At 40.8% G+C, this 26,943-nt stretch overlaps 1 protein-coding gene across 2 annotated transcripts in view; it reads left to right on the top strand.

Moving 5' to 3' along the window:
* Positions 1–26,943, top strand: part of MINDY2 (MINDY lysine 48 deubiquitinase 2) — an 87,166-nt gene that overhangs the window by 3,009 nt on the left and 57,214 nt on the right. For both annotated transcript variants that reach the window (XM_023228596.1, XM_023228597.2), the window contains exon 2: positions 14,777–14,834. In XM_023228596.1, the coding sequence (XP_023084364.1) occupies positions 14,777–14,834 (58 nt within the window). The remainder of the gene's footprint in view (positions 1–14,776; positions 14,835–26,943) is intronic.

Raw genomic sequence — 26,943 nt, 5'->3', positions numbered from 1 at the left:
TAAAAATACAAAAAAATTAGATGGGCATGGTGGTGGGCACCTGTAATCCCAGCTACTTGGAAGGTTGAGGCAGGAGAATTGCTTGAAGTCAGGAGGTGGAGGTTGCAGTGAGCCGAGATCAAGCCACTGCACTCCAGCCTGGGCAACGAGCGAAACCCCATCCCCAAAAAAGAAAAAAAAGGAAATGCAAAAATGAGTATGATGCAAATCTGCCTTCATGTAGTGGGATGACAAACATATAAACAATAATTACAGTGCAATGTGAGAAGCTCTAATATGCTATGGAAGCGCAGAGAAAAGGGTAATTGGGGAGGGGATTATCAAGGGAAGACTTCATAGAAGAGATAACCTGTGAACTAGATCCAAAGGATGAGTGAGAAAAGACCTGGGCAAAGAGAATAGTGTATTGAAAGATACTGAAGCAGAAAAGGATTTCTTCTACTTGGGACCTTCAACCTGGGTTGAATTGTGCAGCATAGGAGGTAAAGGAAATGGTGGTAATAGCAGGAAATAAAATTGATAGGCTTTGTCAGACTGTGAATGAGCAAGCATGCTAATGACTTTGGAGATTGTTTTGTAAATCTGTGGTTATCAGTGTTTCTTTTTTCCTCCCTATTGATGCACACAAACACCAGTCTTAAGTAATCATTGATGATTGATGAAGAGAGATGGATAAGAGAAGCAAAGTAGAGCAGTATTCTCAAAGTGAGCTAGGTACTAGAAGTCAAAACTATTTTTATAATAATACTAAGATGTTATTTGCCTTTTTCACTCTCATTCTCTCACAAGTGTCCGTGGAGTTTTTCAGGCTATGTGATGTAATGGCATCGCTCTGACAGTTAATGTGATGTATGCCTCTGTACTTTGTGTTTTAAATTTTTCTCAATTTTAATTTATAATAAGGTGGATATAGATAGATATCCACATAGGTGAAAGTTATTGGGGGTTCTCAATCATTTTTAAGACTGTAAAGGGCTCTGGGAACAAAAAGGTTGAGAAATTCTTTAGTAGAGAAAAATAGTAAATGGGCTGTGAAGGTGGTTGTCAGATTTCAGAGGACCCATTGCTGTAGGTGTTGAGACTTTATATATAGCTGATATTGGAGCTATTCTAAATTGCTAGATAAAGAAATGACATGAAGAAAGTGGTCTTTTACTTTGATATTAGGCTAGAAGTAAGATTGTAGTGAGTGTAGCAGGAAGAATTGATGCGGATAGCGCTTTGGTTAGAGTTCTTTACCCCCTCTCTTTGATGAGGATAATGTAGCATTCCCAATGATGGTTTCATCACTGACTGGCTATAAGAAGTGAAGACAGTAACACCATTTTTCAAACCTGAGTAACAGAGATTGGTTGGGTCTTTCAAAAGATAGGGAAGGTATTAAGGGAATTATTTTAGATGGGAAAGTTGATGCCAAAGTTTGGTTGTGTTTAGTTGGAAATGTCCAGTAGTGGGACATAAAAATATAAATATTCATTATGCTGTTAGAAGCGTGGACTGGATCTCAGGAAAGAGGCTGTTTTTTTTTTTTTTTTTTTTTTTGAGACAGAGTCTCACTCTGTGTTGCCCAGGCTGGAGTGCAGTGGCAGGATCTCGGCTCACTGCAGCCTCTGCCTCCCGGATTCAAGTGATTCTCCTGTCCCAGTCTCTCCAGTAGCTGGGACTACAAGCGTGTGCCACTACACCGACTAATTTTGTATTTTTATTAGAGATAGGGTTTCACCATGTTGGCCTGGATGGTCTTGAACTCCTGACCTCAGGTGATCCACCTGCAAGAGGCTATAAAATTACAGAGAAAAATCAAATCGGAGAATTACTACCTAGAGTAAATGTGGTAGTTCTGAGACTAAATGAATTCTCCAGAGAGTAGTGAGCAATAGTTATCAACTTTTTTGCCATCCCAATATGTGAGAGTGACAAATTGCCAGCAGAAACATCCTCTCCATCCTGCCTCAATTTCCACACTCCCTCTCCTCCCCTACCTCATTCTCCAGGAGACGGAGAGAAAACAGAGGAATAAAGATCAAATTGGGGGAGGAAGGGAAGAATATTAAGGGTGAGGGAGTGAAAAACCAGCATAGGCACAATATGAGATGTGGAATGAGAACTAGAAATAGGGCAATGTCATGCGAGTATTCAGGGAAAGATAATGTAATAAAAATTTAATACGTTACTATTGTCAAATGCAGCAGCATCAGAGAGCTGATGGAGTAGGGAAGATTCTGCCGAAGATGACAGGTGTAGGGACAAGGTCACTGAAAAGTCAGGATAACATGGAATCCTCAGTTCTCTTTAGAGGAAAGGAACGACAACCGTATTTTCTGAAGTATTGGGAGGAATGGAACAAGAAAAATACAGAGACAAGGTCACGTTAAGATAGAGAGGTTGGCCACGTGTGGTGGCTCATGCCTGTAATCCCAGCATTGCGGGAGGCTAAGACAGGAGGATCGCTTGAGCCCAGGAGTTTGAGACCAGCTGGGGCAATGTAAATGTAGTGAGACCCCCATGTCTGTAAAAAAATAATAATAAGGAAAAAAAAGAGAGGTAGATGAAAACTGAAGCCTTATATTTTTCAATTTGGCAAAATAATCATCGAACTCATAAGCAGTAACTATTGAACTCATTAATAATTAAGATTGTAAAGCATTTGACGGGGTGAATTTTGTGAGAAAAGTATATTGCATTTTAAAGAAGAATCTCAGTGGAGATTATGCTTAGGAATTTGAGGCACAAACAGAAAGACTGCCAATTAGTAGCATGGATAAATTGAGGTATCCTTTAACAACGATTAGATTATCAGTTTTGCTTTGTTTTTGGTCTTTCCCTAGTTCACTTATGTCTGGAAATAGGAGCAAGAAGAATGACTGGTTAGAGTTATCAAGACTTGGGCTTTTCTTTCAAGAACTGATACCTGGGGTGTAGGGGGAGAGAATTAGAGAATTGAAAGGGAAAACAGCTGATCATCTCTTTTGGGAGAGGATGAAATTTTTAGAAAATCTATAGACTGAACAAACTGGAAGGATTTGAGCAAAGGAATAAGTGTAGTAGTTCTGGATGAGAAGTGACAGTAAAAGTGATCAAACAGGGTAAGGACTGAGTTGAAAGTATTGGTTCAGAACTGATAGAGAGTAGGTGATCATTCATAATCTATTAAATAGTTGACTGGGCACTGTGGCTCACGCCTGTAATCCTAGCACTTTGGAAGGCCAAAGCCAGAGGATCAGTTGAGCCCAGTCTGGTCAACATAATGAGACCCCATCTCTATAAAAGAAAAAAAAAATGTTTCTAATTATAAAAAAAGAAAATCTATTAAATAGTTGAGCTGTGATAATCTAACAAATCAAAAAAGAAATCTATTACATTTAATTCAAGCTCAAATTCGTAATTCTGTTTACCTCTCATTTTCAATAGATAGTTTCATCTACCTCTGTATTTTTCCTTTTTATTGTTTTTTTGTAGAGATGGGGTCTCACGATATTGCCCCAGCTAGTCTCAAACTCCTAGGCTCAAGTTACAAATTATACCAGATAAACTTATCAAAATGTATCACTTAGAACACATTTTTATTTTGCTTCTTTTTGACTATGTGTGATTTTTAATAGTTTTTTAAAATCTTATTTTAGCTGTAAAAAAAATGCTTTTTATAGGTATATTTGAGGGTTGTAACCCATGTAATTAGGTGTTTATGAAGTTAAGCTAGAGGTAAATAACATATATATTTTAGTGCTTACAAAGGTATTTTTTTAATAATAGAGGGAATCCCTACTTGGCTATACTTTTTTTTTTCTTTTAGAATGTTATAGGTTCTGAGGCCAATATATATACAAAAAAACTTACATATAACCTGTATTATACGTTGTGATAGAGAAGATAGAGTATTGCAATATCTGATCATTGTATAGCATTTTAGTAGAAAAATGAATGCACTAATTTAAGATGCTGGAAACACATCTCTTCTCCTTAACTGTTTTTGGTAGGGAATTCTTTTCCCAATTTTTTTCTTTGCTTAGTATAAGCTGAGATTATCTCCTATTCCAAGTCATGGGAGGGATGCTGGGGTCCTGAAGAAGGATTTTTAATATAAAGTTGGTTTCTCCAAACATCAAACCTATAAACTGTAAAATAAGGATTCATATATTTGATTCTGTAAAATATAAAAAAGCTTAAAAAAAAGAACAGACACAAACTAAATCAAAACACACTAAACTAAGGGAACTATTTGCTGGATTATCTAAGGGCTAATTTCCTTTTTTTTTTTTTCTTTTTCTTTTTCTTTTTTTTGAGATAGACTGTCATTTTGTCACCCAGGCTGGAGCGTGGTGGTGCAATCATGGCTCCCTATAGCCGCGACCTCCTGAGCTCAAGCAATCCTCCTACCTCAGCATCCTGAGCAGCTGGGACCACAGGTGTGTGCTAATATGCCCACCTAATTTTTTTTTTTTTTTTGACGGAGTCTCATTCAGTCGCCTAGGCTGGAGTGCAGTGGCACGATCTTGGCTCGCTGCAACCTCTGCCTCCTGGGTTCATGTGATTTCCAGCTCTTTTTTGTATTTTTAATAGAGACAGGGTTTCACCATCTTGGCCAGGCTGCTCTCGAACTCCCGACCTCAAGTGATCTGCCCGCCTCAGCCTTCCAAAGTATTAAGATTACAGGCGTGAGCCACTGTGCCCAACCAATTTCTTTTTTTTTTTTGAGACGGAGTCTCGCTCTGTAGCCCAGGCTGGAGTGCAGTGGCCGGATCTCAGCTCACTGCAAGCTCCTCCTCCCGGGTTTATGCCATTCTCCTGCCTCAGCCTCCCAAGTAGCTGGGACTACAGGCGCCCGCCACCTCGCCCGGCTAGTTTTTTTCTTTTTTGTATTTTTTAGTAGAGACGGGGTTTCACCGTGTTAGCCAGGATGGTCTCGATCTCCTGACCTCGTGATCCGCCCGTCTCGGCCTCCCAAAGTGCTGGGATTACAGGCTTGAGCCACCGCGCCCGGCCTCAATTTCTTTTTTATTTTTTCTGTAGAGATGTGTGTGACCACGTTGTCTAGTCTGGCCTTGAACTCCTGGCCTCAAGTAATCCTGGCTCAGCCTCCCAGAGTGCTGGGATTACAGGCGTGAGGCACCATGGCCAACCCTAATTTCTTAATTTACAGAGAGCCCTTATAAATTCGAAAAAGATGAGCAGCACAATGGCAAAATGAACAAAAGGCTATTAACAGAAAATTCAAAAGTTCAAATGGACATATTCTTTTGTCTCATTATCACCTGCAAAGTGAGGCACCATGAAGGTGAGCTTTTTGCCAGGGGTGAGTTTTTTCTCTAGTTCTCCCTCCCTCCTTGATGACTTTTTTACCTCATATCCTTTCACAGACACTTCTAACTTCCATCTAGGTTTTATGCTTTTTCCCCTGACTTGCAGGAACATTGTAATCACACAAATTTTCTTTTCCTGAAGTAAGCACAGAGCTCTTTTGAGGTTTTCCAAGTGTGTTTATTACTTATAAAAATGAAAAACAGATGGTGAGCCAAAGGTTTCATCTTAGCCTCTGCCCACCTTGTTTTTAAATATAGATCCTGTAAAAAGAGATTAAAACTTCACACAATTGTGGGGTTTTGTTTACACAAAAGACTTAAGAACATTTCTGAGGCTTTCATTCCCAGTCTCTTCCAAGAATTGGTGGTGTAACTCTGGATTTGTAAGATATGGTAGACAAGGGCTGAGGAGAGAATAAATACTGCCAGTAGGAGTTGCCCTCTAATAGTGATAGATGTGTTCATTTCTTCTTCTCCCCTTGATATGAGTAGTCTTTTAGTGAAAAACCTTCTCACTCCCTATCCAACCTTATCTGTTGAGTCCCAGGTGAAGGACATTTGGGCACAGGTGGTACTAACAATCATAGGGACTTTGAATAATAATAGTAAGTACTCAATTATTTTTGTGTCCAGATACTGTGCATTATTTTACATGTATTGTATGTGTTTTCTCTTTTAATTTTCTCAACCACATCATGAAATCCTTATGTAGACTATTTTTCTTGCTTTATGTATATAGAAAATTGAGGCCAGGCGCTGTAACTCATGCCTGTAATCCCAGCACTTTGGGAGGCCGAGGTGGGCAGATCACTTGAGGTCAGGAGTTTGAGACCAGCCTGACCAACATGGACAAACCCCATCTCTACTAAAAATACAAAATTAGCCGGGCGTGGTGGCACATACCTGTAATCCCAGCTACTCAGGAGACTGAGGCAGGAGAATCACTTTAACCTGGGAGGCGGAGTTTGCAGTGAGCCTAGATCGTGCCATTGCACTCCAGTCTGGGCAACAAGAGCGAAACTCCGTTCTCAAAAAAAAGAAAATTGAAGTACGTAAAGTTTAGATAACTAGCCCAAGGTAAGATTATCACCTACTCTAGAACCAGAGCTCTCATTCAGGATGTTTGATTGGGAAGATAAAGTTCAAGATAGCAATAAGTCTGGTGGACAGTAGGTCTGGGGCACAACAGGGTGGGAGAGCCAATGATAAAGTCAGAGAAGCAAAAATAGACTTCATGATTTCTTAGATCAAATTCTGCAATCTGGTACTGGTTGCTCTTTATACAGACTCCTGTTTTTAGCTCTCTGTGCTTTATCTTATGTCTTCTGAAGTGTCTGACACTTCTAATTTCAGAGTCTCTTTGGGGTACTATGGTGAATAAACTTGCCTTTCCCATTCTGATTTACTAAATATATTCTTGGATGTTTTTCAGTAATTAGTAACTTCTTTTTCTACTGCCACTACCCTAGTTCAGGCCTTCATCTCTCACCTGGACTACCTTAGTAGCCTTCAAACTGGTCTCTTACCTTACCCTGTTCTCATCCATCTTTCAAGCAATTAATGTACAAGTTTTATTATTAATTTTTTGGAGGGGAGATTTTTCAGCATAGTAAGCTTGCTGAGCTTCTTAAATATAAGTGGTGAATTCTGGATGGAAGATGCCTTCTTTTACTAGTAAATCTTTATATTTGTTTTTTCAGACAGTTTAGTTCTTATTGCCCAGGGTGGAGTGCAATGGTGCAGTCTCAGCTCACTGCAACCCCCGCCTCCTGGGTTCAAGCTACTCTCCTGCCTCAGTGTCCCAAGTACCCGGGATTACAGACACCTGCCACCACACCCAGCTAATTGTTTTGTATTTTTAGTAGAGACAGGGTTTTACAGTGTTGGCCAGGTTGGTCTCGAACTCCTGACTTCAGGCAGTCAGCCCACCTTGGCCTCCCAAAGTGCTGGGATTACAGGCGTGAGCCACTGCACCCAGCCTACTAGTAAATCTTTTATTAGTAAATCTCACTGCAACAACATTCTTTATTGCTCTAAAACACTTTGAAGTGCTTATAAAATAAGACATTCCTGCAAATTTAATATGTGTGAATATATCTGCAGTTTCTGACAGTTTTAAATAGGCCTTGGTCTTACTCTGAGGATAGGGTCTAAATTATGATAGAAACTGACAAAAGTGTTTCAGAGTTTCAAAGCCTTTTTAACTTGTGGGTTGTCTCATAAAATTTTCCTGTTTTGAAATACTGATGGCAGTGGAGCACGGTGGCTTATGCCTGTAATCCCAGCACTTTAGGAGGCCAAGGTGGGTGGATCACAAGGTGAGGAGTTCAAGACCAGCCTGGTGAAGATGATGAAACCCTGTCTCTACTAAAAATGCAAAACTTAGCCGTGCGTGCTGGCGGGTGCCTATAATCCCAGCTACTTGGGAGGCTGAGGTAGAGAATTGCTTAAACCCAGGAGACGGAGTTTGCAGTGAACCGAGATTGTGTCACTGCACTCCAGCCTGGGTGACAGAGCAAGACTCCATCTCAAAAAAGAAAAAAAAAAAGAAAGAAATACTGATAGCAAGTAGAAAGCCAATTAGATTTACTAAAAAGTCTGAATTTTAGTATTTTTAAGTATAGTATTATATTATTAGTAGTAAATGAATAGTACATACAAGAAATTAAAATGTAAAGCATGATGTGTAATAGCTTATAATACATGCATTTTTATTTGCTGGAGCCAGAATTAAAGGCATGCTGAAAGAATCCTTAAGTTTTTGAGTCCTTATTTTGAAAAAAGTGGGTAAAGCTTCTCTTTGATTCCCATTTACTTCTAATATTTTCTAAAGAATAATTTCTTTACAATTTCAACTAAAAAATCACGAATACTATATATTCATGCTGAATATATAAATGCTACATATATACACACACATGTATGTAAACACTGCATATTTCATATTAGGGAAATTTGACTATTATTTAGTGGGTCCATTTTGCCATACGTAAGTAATACAAAAATAAACTGCAATATAAAAATGTTATCTTCTTTGTTCCAAACTCAACTCCCTGTTTGAATGTCAAACTAAAAATGTCACAGTTCCAAAGCAGACATCATTTTCTTCTACAAACTTATCTTCACTTGCCAAATTTCCATTGCTATCAATTGTATGGATCTTGATTTTTAGAGTTTCCTGAGCCTTAGAGTCAACTTTGATTATTCTTTCCCCATCATGCTCCACTTTTCCCTGGTCACAAAGTTCTATCAATTATTGATTTAAAATATGTTTCAGATGATGTTTTGTATAAGATTTCATTGAGTGGAAAGTCTTCTGCTGTTGTTAAAAAAGCCTGTGAGTATTGGTATAATGGAAAAGGCAATTGGCTTTGGTGTCTGATCTCACTTCTCATCACAGTACTTCTACTTACTTTGGATAAATTAACGTTTTAAAGCCTTAGTTTATTCTTTGAATGGGATTAATAATGCCTGCTTCATAGGATTGCTGGGGATTCAGGTAACATAAAATTGAATGACAATTAGTAGATGTTCAATATATGTAATTTTCTCTCTCTCTCTTTTTTTTTTGTTTTTGTTTTTTTTGTTTGTTTGTTTGAGTCAGATTCTTGCTTTGTCACCCAGGCTGGAGTGCAGTGGCATGGTCTTGGCTCACTGCAGCCTCTGCCTCTGGGGCCCAAGTGATTGTCCTCCCTCAGCCTCCTGAGTAGCTGGGATTACAGGCACCTGCCACCACGCCTGGCTAATTCTTTGTATTTTTAGTAGAGATGGGATTTCACCATGTTAGCCGGGCGTCTTGAACTCCTAACCTCAGGTGATCCGCCCACCTCGGCCTCCCAAAGTGCTGGGATTACAGGAGTGAGCCACTCTGCCCAACCCCTGACTTCTCTTTTCTAAAGAGCAGAGACTGGCAAATAACTCAATTTTATATTTTCTCAAGTATCTTCTCAACTTTGAAGAGGTGTTGGAACTCAAAGCGTGTGTTTCTTGAATACTTATTATATTGGTATTCTAATTGTTAAGCATTTAAAAACATTATTTGGCTAGTAGTAATTTTTGTACTTGCCATCACCTATATAAAGTGCTTCTTATTTCTGAGTTATTGCTGAGTCCCCTGCATTTATCTTTTTCTTTGGGTTATCAAAATCACAGGTGCCAAAACCTTGGCATATCACTCTTAGGATGTTTCACATTCCTGTTTAAGATTTCACTTACAGTTTAAACAGAAGGTTTTGTTGTTACTATTTTTGGTCTTGCTTGAGTCTATTCCCAAATTTACTTTCCTCTTTAGATGATTAAGAATTACAGAATGGGCCAGGCACGGGGACTTACACCTGTAATCCTAGCACTTTAGGAGGTTGAGGTAGGCAAATTTAAGCAGGAGTTTGGGCTCCTGCTTGAGTCCAGGAGTTTGGTCAACATGTCAAAACCCCATCTCTACAAAAAATACAAAAAAGTAGCCAAGCATGGTGGCGCACGCCTGTGGTCCCAGCTACTTGGGAGGTGGAGGTGGGAGGATCACCTGAGCCCGGGGAGGTCGAGGCTACAATGAGCCATGATTTTGCCACTGCTCTCCAGCCTGGACAATAGAATAATTGGGCTAGATTTTTGAGGTTTTACATTATAGTGGAACATTTGGAGTCTGAGTAGCTTTTTTCTTTTATTAATTTAAATATTCTTGTGCTTATATTAATAATTTGCCAGGGCCGAGTGCGGTAGTTCACACCTGTAATCCCAGCAATTTGGGAGGCTGACGTGGGAGGATTGCTTGGGGCCAGGAGTTCAAGACCAGGTTGGGCAATGTAGTAAAACCCCACCTCTACAAAAAATACAAAAATTAGCCAGGGCCGGGTGCGGTGGCTCAAGCCTGTAATCCCAGCACTTTGGGAGGCCGAGATGGGCAGATCACGAGGTCAGGAGATCGAGACCATCCTGGCTAACACAGTGAAACCCTGTCTCTACTAAAAAATACAAAAAACTAGCCGGGCGAGGTGGCGGGCGCCTGTAGTCCCAGCTACTCAGGAGGCTGAGGCAGGAGAATGGTGTAAACCCGGGAGGTGGAACTTGCAGTGAGCTGAGATCTGGCCACTGCACTCCAGCCTGGGCGACAGAGCAAGACTCCATCCCCCCCAAAAAAAAATTAGTCAGGTGTGGTGGTGCATGCCCATAGTTCCAGCTACTTGGGAGGCTCAGGTAGGAGGATTGCTTTTTTTTTTTTTTTTTTTGAGACGGAGTCCAGCTCTGTCGCCCAGGCTGGAGTACAGTGGCCGGATCTCAGCTCACTGCAAGCTCCGCCTCCCGGGTTTACGCCATTCTCCTGCCTCAGCCTCCGGAGTAGCTGGGACTACAGGCGCCCGCCACCTCGCCCGGCTAGTTTTTTTTTTTTTGTATTTTTAGTAGAGACGGGGTTTCACCATGTTAGCCAGGATGGTCTCGATCTCCTGACCTCGTGATCCGCCCGTCTCGGCCTCCCAAAGTGCTGGGATTACAGGCTTGAGCCACCGCGCCCGGCAGGAGGATTGCTTTAACCTGGGAGGTCAAGGCTGCAGTATTCCGTGATCCTGCCACTGCGATCCAGCCTGGAGGACAGTGAGAACATGTCTTAAAAATAATAATAATAATTTCCTCAGGAAATCCAGTTAATTCAGTAGTATTTATAGGGTAGGACGTTTTCCGAGATAATAATAATTTTTTTGGCCTCTATTAATTGGGAGCTATTTTTAAATATATGTTGAGATACTTTGCTCAAATTTTAGGAAGAATATTTAAACTACTTAAAGTGTCTTCCAAGTACCTTTGTATATGTTAAAGTACTCATTTATTATAAACAATATGTTGTAGATAATTACTAAAAGAGGTCATACTTGATTTGTCATTTTTTTCTTTCTTTTCTTTTTTTTTTTTTTTTTTGATAGGGTCTCTCTGTGTTGCCCAGGCTGGAGTGCAGTGGCATGATAGTGGCTCACTGCAGCTTCAGAATTCCTGGACTCAAGTGATGCTCCCACCTCAGCCTCCCAAATAGCTGGAACTACAGGCATGCAACAGCACACCTGGCTAAGTTTTGTTGTTTGTGTTGGGGTTTTTTCTGTAGGGACAGGGTTTGCCTATATTACTTAGTCTGGTCTCAAACTCCTGGGCTCAAGTGATCCTTCCACTTCAGCCTCCCAAAGTGCTGGGACTACAGACGTGAGACATCGCACCCAGCCAGTTATTTTTTTCATCATAAAACTTAAAATTTAGAGATTCAGACAGACTGCCACAACTGTTAATTCTATATTCTTAGCCAGCTATCTCATAACCTGTTTCTCCTTTGAAAAAATCTAAAAAGACAAAGGAGTACAATCCTTATTAGGTTATTAACAAAACCCTTGGCACTTGCTTTTGAGGTGATGCTGGTGAAGGAAAGCAAAAAAAAAAAAAAAAAAAAAAAGAAACAAGCTTTTGGGAGGATCTTAAATGGTTAAAAAAAATAATAATTAAGATCTGTGGATGGCTCCATAGTATTAGTGTGAAGTAGGCACTTTTTAGTTTTAATAAACATCTGAAGTAGTTTACTGGCTACAATTCAGGAAATGAATATACTGCTGACTGCTTGTAAATAAGTGAGTTGAAATATTTGTGTACTTGCTTCTAAAAAAAATCATCTAATGCAGAGATCAGCAAACTTTTTCTGTAAAGGATCAGATATAAATACTAATATTTTAGGCTTTGCATACCCTACAGTCTCTGCTGCACAGATTCATCTGCATTGTAGTGGAAAAGCAGCCAAATACGGTACATTAACAAATGAGAGGGACTGTGTTCCAAAAGAAAGTTTATTTAGAAAAACAAACAGTCAACAGTAATTTGCCAGAGTTTCAGTTTAAAAATATGTCATTTATGGGAACTCTGTGTACTTTCTGCCCAGTTTTTCTGTAAACCCTAAAACTGCTTTTAAAAAATAGTCTATTGAATTTTTTTTTTTTTTAATTGAAACAGGGTCTCACTGTGTCACCCAGGCTGGAGTGCAGTGGCGTGATCTCAGCTCACTGCAGTCTCTGCCTCCTGGGTTCAAGCAATTCTCCTGCCTCAGTCTCCCAAGTAACTGGGACTACAGGTGTGCGCCACCACACCTGGCCAATTTTTGTGTTTTTTTAGTAGAGTCGGTGTTTCACCAAGTTGGCCAGGCTGGTCTCGTACTCCTGACATCAAGTGATCTGCCCACCTCAGCCTCCTGGATTACAGGTGTGAGCCACCGGGCCTGACCTGCAATTATTTAAAAATGTCACAGACAGCCAGGCGCAGTGGCTCCAGCCTGTAATCCCAGCACTTTGGGAGGCCGAGACGGGCGGATCACAAGGTCAGGAGATCGAGACCATCCTGCCTAACACGGTGAAACCCCGTCTCTACTAACAAATACAAAAAAACCCTGCCGGGTGAGGTGGCGGGCGCCTGTAGTCCCAGCTACTCGGGAGGCTGAGGCAGGAGAATGGCGTAAACCTGGGAGGCGGAACTTGCAGTGAGTTGAGATCGCGCCACTGCACCCCAGCCTGGGTGACAGAGCGAGACTCTGTCTCAAAAAAAAAAAAAAAAACTCACAGACAATAAAAATAATTTAGAATGAAATGATCAAACCTCAAAGATATCTCTTGGTTTTTACTGAATAATAAATCTACTAGATGACTAAATGTAACTATTGACTGTCATGTATGCTTACAGAGGGCTTCAGACCATTCTGTTTTATAGGGGTCTTTTAAAAAACTTATTTTACTTGTTGATTAAAACAAAATTGTGGCATTATTACGTTTGATAACATAAACACCTAGAGGATCTTTTTCAACATTTGGGGGAATTGTTGGAAGAATCGCTGATTTAAAGGATTTCCTTAATTGAACACAAAATAATTGCTGAAGAATTTTTAACAATGTTACTTTCTTCTATCATTGATACAGTAATTACTTTGAGTGTCCATCCTACAGTATTTATTTTTTCTCCTAGTCTGTAAATATACCCTGCAGTGTGCTCGTGATCGTCAGTTAAGGTATTTGCAGTCATTGACTGTAATATCTATGTCATTCATTTGACAACGCATTTGAAAAATTAATTTAGACTAATGTGTTGTTTCAGCTGAATTAATTTTAATGGATTTTCTGGGGGTTTTAGTTTAAATATCACTATAATGTATCTATTTACTTTTAAACTTTTTATTGTGAAATGTGACACATAGAAAAATACACAAAATAGATGTCCAGTTTAATAAATTATTATAAAGCAAACGTCAGTGGAACTACCATTGCAGGTCAAGAAGGTCAAAGAATAGAGCATTGTCAGCACGTCAGAATCCCCTTAAAAGCCCCTTTCCAACTATAACTCCTTCCATTACCTCTAGAGATAACCATAATCTTGATTTTTTTATAGCATCCGTTTCTTTACTTACTAATTTATATTTTATTGAGATGGAATTTCACTGTTGTCACCCAGGCTGGAGTGCAATGGCACAATCTTGGCTCACTGCAACCTCCACCTCCTGGGTCCAAGCGATTCTCCTGCCTCAGCCTCCCAAGTAGCTGGGATTATAAGCATGCGCCACCATGCCAGCTAATTTTTGTAGTTTTAGTAGAGAGAGGATTTCACCATGTTGGCTGGGCTGGTCTCGAACTCCCAACCTCAAGTGATCTACCTGCCTCAGCTTCCCAAAGTGCTGGGATTACAGGCATGAGCTACTATACCCAGCCCATTTCTTTCCTTTTCTTTATTTTTTATTCCATTGCCCAGGCCAGAGGTTTCACCGTGTTGGCCAGGCTGGCCTCGAACTACTGACCTCAAGTGATCTGCCCACCTTTGCCTCTGAAAGTGTTGGGATTAGAGGCATGAGCCACTGTGCCCAGCCCATTTCTTTACTTCTTAATAGTTTTATCTCCTATGTGTGCAGCTCTAAACAATATAAATTTTGCCTGTTTTTAAGCTTTGCATTACTTTTAATATCAAAAACCACAATTACTTTTGTATCAATCTAATAAATAGACTAATACAGTAACTGGTTATGGGCCAGGCATGGTGGCTCATGCCTCTAATCCCAGCACTTTGGGAGGCTGAGGCGGGTGGATCACAAGGTCAGGAGATCGAGACCATCCTGGCTAACACATAGAGCCCTGTCTCTACTAAAAGTACAAAAAACTTAGCCGGGTGTGGTGGTGGGCGCCTGTAGTCCCAGCTACTCAGGAGGCTGAGGCGGGAGAATGGCGTGAACCTGAGAGGCGGAGCTTGCAGTAAGCCAAGATTGCGCCACTGCACTCCAGCCTGGGCAACAGAGAGAGACTCTGTCTCAAAAAAAAAAAAAAAAGACTGGCTATAAAGAGTCTAATATATGTGAATGTTAATGTATAAGTATAGTTGATCCATAATATAGACATAAGTATTTGTGTTTCTGACTGCAAGAAACACTTTAGTCACCTAAAACATTTAATTTTATTATGAAATAATATTTTGTTTTTCAGGTGAAACTTCCACCGATGATGGAAATCATAACTGCTGAGCAGCTGATGGAATATTTAGGTTAGTGTTGAAAAGTGGATTTTATATCTCTTTCAAAACAAATGTTTTCAAAGCTGTTTTATTACCCAGTCTCACCTTTCTGAAGTGCTATTATATAATCTATTTTAAAATTACAGTTTTGAATCTGCTAATTAAAAATTTTTATCAGTATGTTACTGTTCTTAGATGGTATAGTCTTCTTTCTGACCAGCATTGAAATTCTGTAATACACATAAGGAATTTAGGTAACGTCTAGAAAACAAGATACATCTTAATCCCAATAAATTGTAGAATGGGAGATGGCACAGAATCGCTGACATTGCATGTAGAAAGTGTTCAAAAATATTCGGTAGACTTGAATTAAAGACAAAGGAGGTGATTTCGAGCAGTGCTACTGAAAGTGTGATTCATGGACCTATGCCGGTCTATGAAATGTTAGTTATCGGTCTGCAGTGAGATAGAATCTTCTCCTAGGATGTAAAATATTTACATTAGTAAGCACACTGTTCATTTCAACTGAAATTTTTTATAGGAAAATTTTCTTGTTGAAGGAAGTAATGTATTGAATTGCATTCTTCTCTAAGCTGCTTATTTCAAAACAGACCAGTAATATAGTTTGTAGACTGGCTACATTGAGTTGAACTTGTTTAGAGAGCAGGCAGTTGTACATCACATTGTGGCCTTTTATAATCTGGCAAATAAGAATTTATGTATTTATACTATTACCAAATAGGAAATCTTAATCCATATTCTTACAGTTTTTTCAGTAATTAAATTTTTATTAAGGCCAGGTGTGGTGGCTTATGCCTGTAATCCCAGCACTTTGGGAGGCCAAGGCGGGTGGATCACTTGAGGTCAATAGTTTGAGACCAGCCTGGCCAACATGGTGAAACCCTGTGTCTACTAAAATTACAAAAATTAGCTGGGTGTGGTGTCATGCACCTCTAAGTCCTAACTATTCGGGAGGGTGAGGTGGGAGAATTGCTTAAACTCAAGAAGTAGAGGTTGCAGTGAGCTGAGATCATGCCACTGCATTCCAGCCAGGGTGATGGAGTGAGAAGCCGTCTCAAAAACAAAAACAAATTTTATTTTTTTAAAATCTTGTCACCTGGGGCCGGGCACGGTAGCTCACGCCTGTAATCCCAGAACTTTGGGAGGCCAAAATGGGCAGATCATGAAGTCAGGAGATTGAGACCATCCTGGCTAACACAGTGAAACCCCGTCTTTACTAAAAAATACAAAAAATTAGCCAGGCGTGGTGGGGGGCACCTGATGTCTCAGCTACTTGGGAGGCTGAGGCAGGAGAATGGTGTGAACCCGGGAGGCGTAGCTTGCAGTGAGCCAAGATTGCACCACTGCACTCTAGCCTGGGCGACAGAGCGAGACTCCTTTCAAAAAAAAAAAGGAAACATCTTGTCAGCTGGTTAATTTGTCCCTACCCTTCCAGACAACTAGTTAACTCATTTTTTTGTGAGATACAGACTTAGTGATATAACTGAGACTGCAAATTTTAGAAGACTCTTTTTTTATTTTTTTTCTTTTGAGACAGAGTCTTACTCTGTCGCCCAGGCTGGAGTACAGTGGCGTGATCATGACTTGCTGCAATCTCGACCTCCCTAGGCTCAGGTGATCCTCCCACCTCAGCCTCCCTAGTAACTGGGATTACACGCACATGCTGCCACACCCAGCTAATTTTTGGATTTTTGGTTTTTTTTTTTTTTTGAGACAGAGTTTCACTCTTGTTGCCCAGGCTGGAGTGCAATGGCATGATCTCGGCTCACTGCAGCCTCCACCTCCTGGGTTCAAGTGATTCTCCTGCCTCAGCCTCCCGAGTAGCTGGGATTACAGGCATGTGCCACCATACCTGGCTAATTTTGTGTTTTTAGTAGAGACAGGGTTTCTCCATGTTGATCAGGCTGATCTTGAACTCCCGAGCTCAGGTGATCCGCCCACCTCGGCCTCCCAAAGTGCTGGGATCGCAGGCGTGAGCGACCGTGCCTGGTCAAGTTTTATTTTTGTAGAGATGAGATTTCACTGTGTTGCCCAGGCTTGTCTTGAACTCCTGGGCTTAAGCGATCCTCCCGCCTTGGCCTCTCAAAGTGCTGGGATTACAGGCATGAGCCACTGCACCCAGCAGGAAGGCCCTTTTTAGAAAATATAATTCGTATCATTTAATCTCCATTCACTGGCTAGGGACCTCATAGTTAAGGGTAGATTACTCTGAATATCTAGATGTCTGCAAATTGACTTAAAAAGAAAATCCCTCTTTTAGGCTAGCTTAGTGATTCTTTTAATTTTTATTATTATTTTAAGTTTTTATTTTTTTTCCCACGGGACGCTGCTTGATAAATGATTCTTAAAGTTAGTGATTCCTAAGTTACATTTTATGGGGAAGGCTGAAATATACTGGGTGATTTTGAGGAATAGCCAATATGACTGCCAAGGAGTACACAAAGGGGAGTTGTAGGAGATGAGATCAGAGAGTTGACACAGTCAGATCATATGGGGCCCTAAGGATGTAACAACAATTTTGGTTTTTGCCATAAGTAAGCTGGGAAGCTGTTGGAGGATTTTGAACAGAGGACTGACATGATCTAACTTTGGACTTAATAAGAATTCTCTAGCAGTTATGTTGACAATAGACCTTGGGGGGTAAGGACAAGCGGGAAAACCATTTAGGAAGTTATTACAACTAGCAACAGATGGTGGCTTTAACCAAGGTAAAATAAGTGAAATTTGTAAGAAGCGGTTAGATTCTGGATAGAGAGTTGACAGAATTTGGTAATAAGTTGGATGTAGAATGAAAGTGGAGTCAAGGGTTATCTCATCGTTTTTGGTTTGAACAAGTAGAAGGATGGAAATAGGAAAACTGAAATAGGAAAAAATGGAAGGGGCAAGGTTTTTAGGGAGAAATTACAGGAGTTTTGTTTTTAGATGTTTATTTACATCAAAACAGAGCAATCAGGCCAGGCACAGGGGCTCGCGCCTGTAATCCCAGCACTTTGGGAGACCGAGGCAGGCGGATCACGAGGTTAGGAGATTGAGACCATCCTGGCTAACACGGTGAAACCCCGTCTCCACTAAAAAATACAAAAAATTAGCCGGGTGTGGTGGCTCGCGCCTGTAGTCCTAACTACTGAGGAGGCTGAGGCAGGAGACTGGCGTGAACCCAGGCGGCGGAGGTTGCAGTGAGCAGAGATTGCGCCAGTGCACTCCAGCCTGAGCGACAGAGTGAGACTCTGTCTCAAAAACAAACAAACAAACAAAAAAAGGAGCCATCAGGAAAGCAATTATTGAGATAGATAGATATATATCTTGAGTTCAGAGGAGAGGTCTGGATCAGCACTATACAATTAAAATTTCTGTAATGATAGAAATGTTCTGTATCTGTACTGTCCAGTTTAGTAGCCACTAGCCACATGTGGCCCTCAGGCTCTTAAAATGTAGCTCCTGTCTTGACCCCAGGAGTTTGAGGCCAGCCTGGGCAACATGGTGAGACCCCATCTCCAGTTAAAAATTCAAAAATTAGCCAGACGTGATGGTGTGCACCTGTAGTCCCAGCTACTTGGAAAGCTGAGGTGGGAGGATTGCTTGAGTCCGGGATTCAGAGGCTGCAGTGAGCCAAGATCACAACACTGCACTCTACCCTGGGCAACAGGGTATCTCAAAATTGTGTGTGTGTGTGTATGTGTGTGTGTGTGTGTGTGTGTGTGTGTGTAATGTGACCAAGGAACTGAATTTTTAATTTTATATAATGTAAATTAAATTTAATAGCCACATATTGCTACTGGCTACTGTATTAGAGAGTACAAGTCTAGCCTGTAAATATGTATTTACAGACAACATACATAAACAGTAGTTAGATTGGGTGAAATCATTAAGGGAAGGAATGTAGTAGATAGAAGAGAAAAGGTCAGTAGACTGAGTCCAAGATATGCCAGTGATTAGAAGATGGGGAAGGAGAAAGAGCCAACATGCTCAGCCAGGTAGAAGAAAAATAGGAGGCTGTGATTTCCTAGAATCCTGATGAAGAAATGTTTCAAGGAAGAGTGAGAGATGAGATGAGCTGAATCAAATGCTGCTAATACCTCAAGGAGGAGGAAGACTAAAAGTTGACTATTTAGCCATAAGAAGGTCATTGGTAACCTTGATGGGAGTATGGGATGAAAACCTGACTGGAAACAAGAGAAAACTGGAAACCCTCACACCTAGCCAGTAGAAATGTAAAATAATACAGCCACTTTGAAAAGCAGTTTGGCAATTCTTTAAAAAGTTAAAGAGAATTACCGTATGACCATGAAACATCATTCCTAGGTATTTACCCAAGAGAAGTGAAAACATATGTCCATACAACTTGTATAAAAATATTCGGGCTAGGTGCTATGGCTTACGCCTGTAATCCCAGCATTTTGGGAGACCAAGGCGGGTGGATCACAATGTCAAGAGTTTGAGACCAGCCTGGCCAACGTGGTAAAACCCCATCTCTACTAAGAACATAAAAATTAGCCAGGCATGGTGGCACGTGCCTGTAATTCCAGCTACTCAGGAGGCCGAGGCAGAAGAATCGCTTGAACCCAGGAGGTGGACGTTACAGTGATCTGAGATCGTGCCATTGCAGTCCAGCCTGGGCAACAGAGCAAGACTCTGTCTCAGGGAAAAAAAATATATATATATATATGTTCAAAGCAGCATTATTCATAGTAGTCAAAAAATGGAAACAACCGAAATGTCTATCAACTGATGAGCAGATAAACAAATGTAAATTTGTACAATGGAATATTATTCAGCCATAAAAAGGTATGAAATATGAATACATGCTATAACATGGATGAACCCTAAAACATTTAAGTGAAAGAGGCAAAGTCACAAAAGAGCGTATGATTCCATTTATATGAAACATCCATTAGCCAGGATGGTGGTGCATGCCTATGGTCCCAGCTGCTTGAGAGGCTGAGGTGGGGTGATCACTTTAACCCAGGAGTTTGAGACTGCAATGAGCTATGACCATACCACTGCATTCCAGCCTGGGTGAGAGAGCAAGAACCTTATCTCTAAAAAATGAAAATTAAAAAAAACTCGAATAGGCAAATTTATAGAGACAGAAAATAGGTTAGTGGTTGCTTAGGGTTGGGGAAGAGATGGGGTGAAATGGGGGTTGACTGCTAATGGGTACAGGATTTCTTTTAGGGAGGACCAAAATGGGACTGCACGGTGGCTCACACCTGTAATCCCAGCACTTTGGGTGGTTGAGGTGGGTGGTTCACTTGAGCTCAGGAGTTCAACACCAGCCTGGGCAACATGGCGAAACCCCGTCTCTACTAAAAATACAAAGAATTAGCCGGGTGTGGTGGCGCATGCCTGTAGTCCCAGCTACTTGTGAGGCTGAGGTAGAAGAATCGCTTGAACCCAGCAGTCAGAGGTTGCAGTGAGCAGAGATAACACCACTGCACTCCAGCCTGGGCGACAGTGAGACTCTGTCTCAATCAATCAATCAATCAATAATAAAATTAGATCATGATGATAGTTTCATAATCCTGTGAATATACTACAAAAAAATAATTGAATTGTACATTTTAAGTGGGTAGGTTGTATGGGATATAGATTATACCTCAAAGCCATTTTATAAAAGAGAAAACTAGAGAAAAGGAGCTGCAGAAAGTACTTTATACAAATAGAAAAATTAGCCTTAGATAGTTCATCCATGGTAATAGGAGGAAAGACAGAACATATTACAAGTAGGTGCAGGTAAGTGGGTGGATGTGGTTGTAGCTAGTCTCTTGAGTGCTTCTATTTTCTCAATGAAATAGGAAACAAAGTCATCAGTTGGGAGTGAGGATGAGGGAGGAGTTGTTGAAAGTAAGAGGGAAGGTGTAAAATAATTGCCTAGAGAAATGGGAGAGTGGGATTAGAGAGCTGTGGTATGATTTTGGGGTGTTACCTTTGAGATTAGTGAAACCGGCCAGGATGGTGTTATGTTTTCTCAGTCATGTTCAGCTGCACGAGTCCAGGTCTGAATAATGAGAGGCCAGGATTTAACCAGAGCTGAATTTTTGTCTGATGAGTGTGTTGACGAAAGAATCTAGGGTATGTTGCTCTACATGTTGCCAGTGGTGGGGCCAGGGTTGTGCGGTGGGGGAGGAGGGGAGTAATCTAAGGTATGAAGGTGTGTATAGAGAGTGATTATAATCATGGACCATAGAATTTAAGCTGCATAAAGAGGAAATGATGTAAGTGTGTTGAAGGAAAATGTAATGAGATTAATGGATTGTAAGTCTTGATTCCTGATAGAGCTGAGGAATTTTTGGTAATAATGAAACTGTATTACCATGGGAAATAAGTTTCTGAGATAAAGTAGAATAAAAGGTTGTTTTTCTGGGGGGGTGTGTGTGTGTGTTTTAAGAATAAAATATTTTCGTTGGAGAAGAGGTCAAGGAACAGAGAGGCAGGGTATTGGAAGAGACATCCCCATGCTTATTGAAATTACCAAAAATTATGGGATTTGTGTGGGAGAAAGGAGCTAAGAATAAAGGGTATTGGCCTGAAGGTCAGTAGGTAACTGCAACAAGGTGGGTAGATAATGGGTAGAATTATCTGAGTTTTAAAACTGAGGAGTTTAGGGAGGAAGTGGGGAGAGAATAACCTCAAAGGTAACACCCCAAAATCATACCGCAGCTCTCTAATCCATTCACTCTCCCATTTCTCTAGGCAATTATTTTATACCTTCCCTCTTACTTTCAACAAGTGGGTTCCTATTCCACTTTGAGGCTCACTGGTAAAAGAAGTATGGGAGAGAACAGAACTATCACTTAAGAGAACTGCATTGTCATCAAGACAGAGCCAGATACTCAGATAGTAAGGTGAAGGGAACATTCAGAGAAGTTGAATGCCTAGGGAATTTGCTAATGGCAGACTATGAGTTCCAGAGAACACTGAAATTTGACATAAGAATTTAGAAGTCATCAGTATAAAAATGGTATTTAAATCTGTGGAAGTTGATAAGATAATAGAGAGAGAAAAGAAGAGGGTCCAGGATTCTCCCCTGAAGTTTCCCAGCGTGTAGAGATTAGGTGGAGCAGTGTTTGAACTTTCTTTTCATTATTGCCATTCTGAGGAGCCTTTATAGACACTTTTGTCCTAATGGCTCACTTCAGGACATTTTAATACTGTAGATATATTGTATGTGTTTTTTTGTTTTTGTTTTTGTTTTGTTTTTCTTGAGACAGAGTCTCGCTCTGTCGCCCAGGCTGGAGTGCAGTGGCCGGATCTCAGCTCACTGCAAGCTCCCTCTCCCGGTTCATGCCATTCTCCTGCCTCAGCCTCTCGAGTAGTTGTGACTACAGGCATCTGCCAACAGGCCCAGCTAATTTTTTGTATTTTTAGTAGAGACGGGGTTTCACCGTGTTAGCCAGGATGGTCTCCATCTCCTGACCTCGTGATCCGCCCGCCTCGGCCTCCCAAAGTGCTGGCATTACAGGCTTGAGCCATTTTGTATGGGTCTATTATATGGGTTTTTTTTTGTACTGTGGCCCTTTGAAGGCTATAAACCATTATACTATCTAGGATTTTTTTTTTTTTTTTTGCCACCCTCCCTCCTGCACCAAGAACCAGTTATTGCTCCTTTAGGTGCAACATCACCTCTGCTCAAATGAATGAAGTAGAGGACAGAGAAATAGTGAAGAAGTAGCTGATAGTAAGATAGGAGAAAAGCCAGGAGAGAGTGGTAGAATGAAGCCCAGAGAAGGTGAAGATTGTTAGAAGAAAGGAGAAAGGGTATTGAATACTGGAGAATACTCCCGTTATGACTTGGCAGTGTGAAGGTTATTGTGACCTTCATCAAACCGTGTCACTGCAGTGATGAGATGGAAATGGAGTGGTGAGTTGAAGAGTGTCGGGGAGGTAAGGAAGTGGAGCCTCAAGGGCAGAAAACTTTTGAGAAGTTTGGGTACAAATGGGTATGGGAAGTGGGTAAGGAGTAGAAAAGGCTTAAAGGAGAACATGTGACTTGTATTGGGCTTTGAAGGATAGTTAGAATCTATGCTGTTGTAAAGAATAGGAAAGGTTGTTTGAGGGCTAGGTGGAAACTATCTTAAGCTCAAGCTAGAGGTGGAAATATGTAAGGCATATTGAAGGAACAGTGTATGAGTCTAATTTGACTATACTTGGTAAATCTGCATGTTGTATAGTTAGAGAAATAGAGATTGGACTAAGTAGATTGTGGCAAGAGAGTCTTGTGAGCCAGGCAGGAAGTTTGAATTTACTGTAATAGGATGCTTAATCTATTTTAGTTTCCTAAATGGGATAATAAAAAGTTAAATGTAGTTTTATTTTGTTTTGTTTTTTGAAACTGGTTCTCTGTTGCCCAAGCTGGAGTGCAGTGGCATGATCTTGCTCACTGCAACCTCTGCCTCCCAGGTTCAAGCAATTCTCCTGCCTCAGCCTCGCGAGTAGCTGGGATTACGGGTGCCCGCCAGCATGCCTGCCTAATTTTTGTATTTTTACTAGAGATGGGGTTTCCCAGTGTTGGCTGGGCTTGTCTTGAATTCCTGGCTTCAAGTGATCCACCTGCCTTGGCCTCCCAAAGTGCTGGGATTATAGGCATTAGCCACCGTACCTGGCCATTTATATATAACTATATATAATTTAAGTAATGAGTTACATGTATTTCTGGCCCTGTTTCCTATCCAGCTCTTCCATATCCATCCACTCTCCACCCTACTTTCTTTGTTCTCAGATGGAATTGTGTAAGGCAGATTGAGTCAAATTGGACTCATTTATTATTCTTTGTTAGGTCATTACCATATATCACCCAAACCTGCACTGAAGAATATAGTAGCCGGTAGGTACATGCGGCTATTGAGTACTTGAAATGTGGCCAGTATGAATTGAGATGTTCTGTAAATGTAAAATATACACCGGATTTCAAAGACTTGGTTAAAAAAGAATATCAGTAATTTTAAAATATTGATTGTTGAAATTTTCATATACTAGGTTAAATAAAATATGTTATTAAGATTAATTTTGGCCAGGTGTGATGGTTCATGCCTTTTATCCCAGCACTTCAGGAGACTGAGGCAGGCAGATCACTTGAGCTCAGGAGTTCAAGACCAGCCTGGGCAACATGGCAAAACCCTGTCTTTACAAAGAATTTAAAAATTAGCCATGTGTAATAATGCTCACCTGTAGTCCCTGCTACTCAGGAGGTTGAGGCAGGAGGATCACTTGAGCCTGGAAGTTCAAGGCTGCAGTGAGCCATGTTTGTGCCACTGTACTCCAGCCTGGGTGACAAAGTGAGACCCTATCTCAAAAAAAAAAAAAAAAACAACACTAGTTTTACCTATTTATTTTGACCTTTATTAATGTGGCTACTAGAAAATTTAAAATTACATTTGAGCGCAAATTCATGGCTTGTATTATATTTCGACTGGACAGTGTTAAACTGTGCTGCCACTCCATAGCTCTTACCTTCATTCTGGCTCTACTTTCTGTGCTATCACAAGTTGATGCCATTTACCTAACCTCTTCCCTGCTCATTATCACTAGCACTCTACTTGACTTTGTCTGCGTACCTTCTGAGACAAAATGAGCTCTTTTGCCATGAGTTCTGCAAATGAAGAAATACAGTTGTGGTGGCAGAGAACCGATGAGCACAGCCATAAGTGCAGAAGTACTAATAGTACAAAGGATGAGATTGGTGCAAAAATAAAGCCATCACAAAATTGTAATGCCTCTGTTTTACAGATGAGGAAACCAATGTTTAGAGGGGTTAATGTGCTGTCTCCATCTGGGCACCTTCTATGATATAAAGAATGCTGAAAAGCTCATATACTCAAAAATATATCCCTCTTACCCTTCTATCATCCCAAAGTATTTTTGGTGTTTGAAATTTCCTCTACTTGTGTTTTCTTTCTTTTCTTTTCTTTTCTTTTTTTCCTGAGACTGAGTCTTGCTCTTTCGCCCAGGCTGGAGTACAATGGTGCGATCTTGGCTCACTACAACCTCCGCCTCCCAGGCTCAAGCAGTTCTCCTGCCTCAGCCACCCAAGCAGCTGGGATTACAGGTGCCCGCCACCACACCCAGCTAATCTTTTTTTTTTTTTTTTTAGTAGAGATGGGGTTTCACCATGTTGGCCAGGCTGGTCTTGAACTGCTGACCTTGTAATCCACCCACCTTGCCCTCTCAAAGTGCTGGGACTACAGGCGTAAGTCACACACCCAGCCCTTTTCTTGCCTTTTTTAATCCAGCAAAATTTTTTTCTTTTTTTGAGATGGAATTTCACTCTTGTCACCCAGGCTAGAGTGCAATGGCCCAATCTTGGCTCACTGCAGCCTCCGCCTCCCGGGTTCAAGCGATTATCTCGCCTCAGCCTCCCAAGTAGCTGGGATTACAAGCGCCTGCCACCACACCCAGCTAATTTTTGTATTTTTAGTAGAGATGGGGTTTCATCATCTTGGCCAGGCTGGTTTCAAACTCCTGACCTCAGGTGATCCACCTGCCTTGGCCTCCCAAAGTGCTGGGATTACAGGCGTGAGCCACCGCGCCCAGCAATCCAGTAAATATTTACTGAGTATGTACTGTGAGCTAGTTATTTGGAGGTGTCAACATGTAGTTAATGTGGCTGCATAAGTGTATTCTAACCACGAAAATGTCAGCATGGTATTTTTCTTGGAAAGAGTAATAAAAGAAATAGTTAACACATCTTGGTATGTTAAATTTATCTAACTCTTAGCTAGCAAAGCCCTGAGGAAGGAGAACATAGGATAGATAACTTTAATAAGGAAAAAAAAAAATTAGTGGGGAAATAGCTAGACCTGGTATAGCTAAAGAGGTTTGGGAATCACTGGTGAGAGGACTTAGCTATTAGTGACAGTGTAAAAGTAATATTTTAATGGGAGATGGGGGAGAAGTGAACAAGAACGGTGTAGGCAAATAAATTCTGAAGGCTCTGCCTCACCAAAAGTAAACTTTACTCAGGGCCAATCGTGCCAGAACAAATTGTTTAATTTTTTAAGCTATTTAGATTTTCTCCTGTTGAGATTACTCCATTTCTCTGGAGAAAAAAAGATGTTTTTTAGTTAAAAAGCAATCACTAGTAGAGGGATTGTAAGAGAAACTATTAATTGCTTTCCTAATGCCTAGCTGAAGTACCCCAAGGAAATGGGAATTTTGATTGGCAAAGGTTAGAAGAGAAGTGGGGAATTTCAATCTGGAAATTTCTGTTTCTAGAATATGAGAGCAGCGCCAGACATAGACATGGCTTTTTGGAGGACTTTGGCATAGAGAAAGAAACACTATACCCAGGAAGTGTTAGGAAGCGTAATAAAGTAAGGTGGGGAAGAGATGGAGGGAGAAGGCAGGAAATGAGCAGGAATATGAAACTCAACATGAACTGGAATGTATATTGTGACTTCAGCCATCTGAAATTGTTAGTATGATGATAAGACTGGCACAGTATAAAGTAAAGAAAATAGTAGAGATGGTGGCATTTTCTGACTTTAAAAAAATTATTTTATCTTTTGAATATAAATATGCTATAAAGCCAGGTCAATGTTGAAGCAATTTCTCCCAGAGTTGCCTGTATTACCTTTTTTCCAAATGTTCACCTGGTATAAGCTAGTAAACTTATGCCAAACCCTCTCTTCCACTTTTTTGGCCTAAAGTAGCTATCAAATTTTGGTTTCTTGTTTTCTGTTTATCTAGAATATCCCATTAGTAGCAAGGTTATATTAATTCTTTCCTTGAAATTTTTTCTGCTTCTATATACTGATACTTCACAACCTGATTTACCTGCAAACTGTATCATTCTTTGTTCTCTAAATTAGCCTACATTATCAGCGTGCTTTTCCTAAAACATCAATTTCATCCTTCACTCCTCTACTTAATATAGTATAAAGATCCGTGTGGGCCGGGCGCGGTGGCTCAAGTCTGTAATCCCAGCACTTTGGGAGGCCGAGACGGGTGGATCACGAGGTCAGGAGATCGAGACCATCCTGGCTAACACCGTGAAACCCCGTCTCTAGTAAAAAATACGAAAAACTAGCCGGGCGAGGTGGCGGGCGCCTGTAGTCCCAGCTACTCGGGAGGCTGAGGCAGGAGAATGGCGTAAACCCGGGAGGCGGAGCTTGCAGTGAGC

This window comes from Piliocolobus tephrosceles, chromosome 6 (genome assembly GCF_002776525.5).
Source record: "Piliocolobus tephrosceles isolate RC106 chromosome 6, ASM277652v3, whole genome shotgun sequence".
NCBI lineage: Eukaryota > Metazoa > Chordata > Mammalia > Primates > Cercopithecidae > Piliocolobus > Piliocolobus tephrosceles.
This window is presented reverse-complemented; position numbering and strand designations above follow the sequence as displayed.